The 6,000-nt window shown below is 38.6% G+C and overlaps 1 protein-coding gene across 1 annotated transcript in view; it reads right to left on the bottom strand.

Moving 5' to 3' along the window:
* Positions 1 to 594: 594 nt before the first annotated feature.
* The window catches only part of LOC124721889 (tolloid-like protein 1), a 577,505-nt gene continuing 572,099 nt past the window's right edge, over positions 595 to 6,000 (bottom strand). Inside the window, exon 18 of the mRNA XM_047247042.1 lies at positions 595 to 2,260. Within this exon, the coding sequence (XP_047102998.1) occupies positions 2,126 to 2,260 (135 nt within the window). The 3' untranslated portion in view covers positions 595 to 2,125. The remainder of the gene's footprint in view (positions 2,261 to 6,000) is intronic.

Here is a 6,000-nt window from a genome sequence, read left to right as displayed (position 1 = left end):
ACTTGTTCTGTGACATTATTTCAGATTGTGCAAAGCTGAATCTCCTAAATTCTCTTCAGCTACATTATTAAGTCTGTCACGGTGGTCCCCATTATAACCTGTCATAGTTCTTTACCGATGTGTGGAATGATCACATACATCTACGATTAGACTCTGAACCCTCCAGTAAAAGTTTGAGTTATGATAAAAACATTATTTATTTAAGAAAGTAACACTTTTCAACATATGTAGAGATATCTGTAACTACAAAAATTAAAAAAACTTTTCCTTTAAACTGTGTTCTTCTAATGCAACAACTCCTCCATTACCATCTGCAGCAACTAGATCAGCAGCAAATATATTCATCACACTGCTGATACATAAATAATTATAGTAACAGTGTAACCCTTTCTCCTAAACTTGTATGACAAATACAGTTCAGTAGTTTTTTCTGTATGACTAGATGTGATACTGAAATAACTATACAGTATAGTATATAGTTAACACAGAGTCACATACAATATTTATTCCTGCTGTGGCATTCAGTTCAGTTACTAAACGGTTGGTTTGAAATGAATAACAGTTATTTTGGTTTCAAGTAATTTTATTTCAACTTCTGGATAATCAGTAGATTTGTTAGAAAATTTTAATAGTCTATTTTGGACAAAGGATAAATGAAATTAGTCAAACAGGAAATATTCTGACAGAGAAAGAAATGTGTGTTCTTATATTTATTCTGTGAGATGGTCAGCAGATTATGTTGTGTATTTAGAGCGCAAATATTAAGTAATTCCACAGAGTTTATAACCTGCCTATCAAGTAAAACCGATTCTTTGAAACTTCACCTTTTTATCATCATTTAATGATGAAATAATGCCACATCAGCTCAAAGATAAACAAGGTAAGAGAAGACACCATATTTTGTCACAATTGTTCATATATCTGCTGTCCAGTCACACCTGTTTTGTAATCCACAGAAAATGAAAAACATAATACAAAAAGATTATTTTAATACTTATTACCTTAGTAATTAATAAAATTATTAAAAAAGAAATAAATAACATATTACTCTATGAAATAGCATTATCGAAAAGCTAACTAAAGACAATTTTTAATGAGACTGTTAATGATGATATGGAATATTTCCATGGCATAAATATATTTACATCAATTTGTGAACACTGCATCTGTCAATATTACGAAATTGGCCACACATGTCCATCTAGGGGTGTAAAATAATTCTTGCTAACTCAGTGACTAAGACTTTGCTTCATGATAAAAGAAATCGAAATATTTTACTTTAGCTGGCAGTTCTTTAGTTTTTAAGTTATTACATAAATTTGTTTTGTAGCATGGAACATCATTTCTTGAATAACAGCATCACATTTTATGACAATAAAATCTGCAGTTGACAAGTAAATGGAATAAATCAATATACAATGCCTTGAGAATAGTTGAATTCATGTTATTAGCACTGATTAACGAATATAACTACAGAGAAACTAACATAGTTGTAGGCTATAGCATGACCTCTGAAAGTAAATGTTAACGATTCTAAAAGTATATAATCAACATATAAAATAATATGGCACAGAAAAAATATCAAATACTGCGAGGAGTGATGGCATGGATATGTTCTATGTATTAAATGTTGTAAGTCTGAAGCTGAATACCATTGACATTCCATCACATTATAAAAGTTTTGATAAACACGTGATTCATGTTCTGACATGGCCAGAAAAAAAATTACTGAGTTCATATTGATCCACCTCCATATTTAGGCTTCTTACTGTGACTGGCTGGACAAGGAGGAGGACATTATGGAAGCCCTTCTAATTATTATCAACAAAAGTTTCACATTTTGATAACACTGGTTAACTATTCTTAGTTATTTAATATGTTCTTTTATTTGAGTCTTGAACAATCCCTAGAAATCTTCTCATCAAAATACATGTTTTCCTCCCATACTGAAATCGTTTGTCAATGAGAATCACTCTGTATTATTATCAACTATAACTGCCATAAGGTTTCTCACATTGGTACCAATACTCTCTGGAAAGAAGTAAAATTCTTCTGATCACTTTGCTTCATGAAATGTATAATAATTCAGCGCCAACATCAACTTCTGTTGTGCAGCATTCAAAGTTTATAAGGTATGGCCACCTGAGTCATTATTTTCAATAGCTGAATAGGAAGCAGAGAATCCTTTACTTACTATGCTATCATCTGATCGAAATCTGACTAATAAACTTTCCGTCATGGAAACTATATCAGTTGGGTTCTGAAAAACAAATCAAACAAATGAGTTGAAAATGTTTGTATTACGGATGGAACATTTAGAAAATGTTCATTTCATATAAATATAATATGATTTTAACTTTTTAAATGCAGAAAACATCAAGAAAATAGTTAATGTTGTGAATAACGTAATTAAAACAAAGTTGTTGATAAATAAGTAAGCGATTATGTGACATTATTTCGCCAATATCTAAAAATTAAAATAGGAGCACTGATTTTATTGATAACTGATGAAACACAGACTTTGACTGAGAGAGAGTAGGGAGGGAGTTCCTGAAGCTGGTGTTGTCTCCACTGTAAATATTTTCCTCACAAATATGTTACATTAAAGAAACATGACGAGTTATATATTTGTGCTATCGCAACTGTACACTCACTTCGAGCTCTGTGCTCGCCTAGTGATAAAGAATAAGAAAAATGGAGTACATGAATTCTGAATGAGATCTCCACAAGGATGCATTTTCCCTTAATGTGCACGTTAGCCTTAACAAGTGTAATGGTATACGAGATATTTGGAATTAATTCAGTTTATGAGATGACATTTGTAGTCTCTGTCACAGAGTTATTATTTCTCAGACCTTAATGAGTTGGTCTTCAGCGTTTTTACTTACAATAATGAAGTAATATGCTATTTAACTCCTCACAATGGTTTAAACATCACATGTTCATTCTAAAGCAGACCTATGTCATGGAAACTATTGTATATTTAAAGTGATAATAAAATGCAGAATCTATATACATAAGGAAAATCGACAAGTGTGCTAATGGTTGTCTTACAATGGCTGATCACTTAAAATTAGTCGAGTCAGTTCATTAAGTTGCATAGAAACACCCTTCCTCTTGGATAGGAAAGAGTTGAGACACAACAAAAAATTCTGACGTTTGTATCACTCTAGCCTCGTTATTATCTAAAAGTATGATAAATCTTAACTCAGACAAAGAGATATGCCACTGTCAATCCATGAAGTCCTGAAGTGCTGCAATGCCACTTTGCTGTCATCTGGAAGTTGTAATGGGCATTTTGAGGCTGTTTCCATACTGGGAGTCACCGTGACGTCACAGACGTACTGATACGGTTCCCACACCAGATCCAAGATGGTGGTGGCGGGAAATTGAAAAAGTGTCACACCCACTCCCAGGTGGGAAATTACAATTTTGTCAGGTTTTCGCGAGTGCCACGCCCAACTGAACTTGGAAGGAAATAGTTAAAGACTCCACGACGATCCTCAACCGACCGCCACGTCCTCTTATCAAACCATATTGGCAGGCAAACGTGTACAAACGTGTACTAACTGTACTAATGTGCACTAACGTGTACTAACGCACACTAACATGTACTAAAGAGTACTAATGTGAACTAACATATACGAACCACAGTTCATTAAGAGTAGTGACTGGCGTGTTGTGACGAGCTAGTTGCTCGGGCACCATTGACCAGACGTTTTCAGTTGGTGAGAGGTCTGGAGAATGTGCTGACCAGGGCAGCAGTCGAACATTTCCTGTATCCAGAAAGGCCCGTACAGGCCCTGCAACATGCGGCCGTGCATTATCCTGCTGAAATGTAGGGTTTCGCAGGCAGCGAATGATGGGTAGAGCCACGGGTCGTAACACATCTGAAATGTAACGTCCACTGTTCAGAGTGCCGTCAGTGCGAACAAGAGGTGACCGAGACGTGTAATCAATGGCACCCCATACCATCACGCCGGGTGATAACGCCAGTACGGCGATGACGAATACACGCTTCCAATGTGCGTTCAAAGCGATGTCGCCAAACACGGATGCGACCATCATGATGCTGTAAACAGAACCTGGATTCATCCGAAAAAATCACGTTTTCCCATTCGTGCACCCAGGTTCGTCACTGAGTACACCATCGCAGGCGTTCTTTTCTGTGATGCAGCGTCAAGGGTAACCGCAGCCATGGTCTCCGAGCTGACAGTTCGTGCTGTTGCAAACGTCGTCGAACTGTTCGTGCAGATGGTTGTTGTCTTGCAAACGTCCCCATCTGTTGACTCAGGGATCGAGCCGTGGCTGCACGATCCGTTACAGCCATGAGGATAAGATGCCTGTCATCTCGACTGTTTGTGATACGAGGCCGTTGGGATCCAGCACGGCGTTCCGTATTACCCTCCTGAACCCACCGATTCCATATTCTGCTAACAGTCATTGGATCTCGACGAACGCGAGCAGCAGTGTCGCGATACGATAAACCGCAATCGCCATAGGGTAAAATCTGACCTTTATCAAAGTCGGAAACGTGAAGGGACGTATTTCTCCTCCTTACACGAGGCATCACAACAACGTTTCACCAGGCAACGCCGGTCAACTGCTGTTTGTGTATGAGAAATCGGTTGGAAACTTTCCTCATGTCAGCACGTTGTAGGTGTCGCCACCGGCGCCAACCTTGTGTGAATGCTCTGAAAAGGTAATCATTTGCATATCACAGCATCTTCTTCCTGTCGGTTAAATTTCGCGTCTGTAGAACGTTTTCTTCGTGGTGTAGCAATTTTAATGGCCAGTAGTGTAATTACTTCCGACAGTGATGAGTTTTATGCAAACGACAGCAATATCACATAATAAAATTTATGAATTGAAACGTGCATTATTTTCACATGAGGCAAAACTAACATTTAGTCGATATTGCGTAAGGTATCCGACATTTCAATGAGTGGTAATCCAACCACTCTCTCGTGATCCAGACTCTTAAGTATTAATATCGCAGCTGTTAGAAACTAGACGGCTGGTGTGACCGAGTGGTTCTAGGCGTTTCAGTCTGGAACAGCGCGACCGCTACGGTCGCAGGTTCGAATCCTGCCTCGGATACGGATGTGTGTGGTATCCTTAGGTTAGTTAGGTTTCAGTAGTTCTAAGTTCTAGGGGACTGATGACCTCAGATGTTAAATCCCGTAGTGCTGAGGGCCGTTTGAACCATTTGTTAGAAACTATGGCTCTGTTAATGGTACAGTAACTGCGTCACAAACTGATAGATCTTCTCACCAAAACTGGTTCAGCGCATCAATGTTAGAGTGATTCATTCCGTTCGAATACATGGAGAATAGTTGACAGTACAGAGTAGTTGGTTTAGCGACCAGTAGCCGGCCGCAGTGGCCGTGCGGTTCTAGGCGCTACAGTCTGGAACCGAGCGACCACTACGGTCGCAGGTTCGAATCCTGCCTCGGGTATGGATGTGTGTGATGTCCTTAGGTTAGTTAGGTTTAATTAGTTCTAAGTTCTAGGCGACTGATGACCTCAGAAGTTAAGTCGCATAGTGCTCAGAGCCATTTAGCGACCAGTAAATTGTTGCTCTACATCTATACGGTTACTCTGCAAATCACACTTATGTGCCTGGCAGAGGGTTCATCGAATCATTTTCATACTACTTCACTACCATTCCACTCTCGAATGGCGCGTGGGAAAAAGGAACACCTATATCTTTTCGTTCGAGCTCTGATTTCTCAGTGTCCTGACGTGTTTTGTGTACCATTGTGGATCAGTCCCGTCTCTTATTAACTTATGCTGTCGATGCTGTATCTTTGACTTTGAGCCATATCTGGTCTACACTTACATAATTAGCTTGGAAGGAATGGACACTCTCTCTCAGGAAGGCACCAAGCGAATTTTTATCTGCTGTTTTAAATCGATATATTTTGCTTTTATTTATAGTGGTTTTGGTTGATATGGTTTTGAGCCTCGCTACAATGACTTTGTGTTCACTAATCCCTG

This window comes from Schistocerca piceifrons, chromosome X (assembly GCF_021461385.2).
Source record: "Schistocerca piceifrons isolate TAMUIC-IGC-003096 chromosome X, iqSchPice1.1, whole genome shotgun sequence".
NCBI lineage: Eukaryota > Metazoa > Arthropoda > Insecta > Orthoptera > Acrididae > Schistocerca > Schistocerca piceifrons.
Note: the sequence above shows the minus strand (reverse complement) of the source record. Positions and strands in the feature narration are given on the sequence as shown.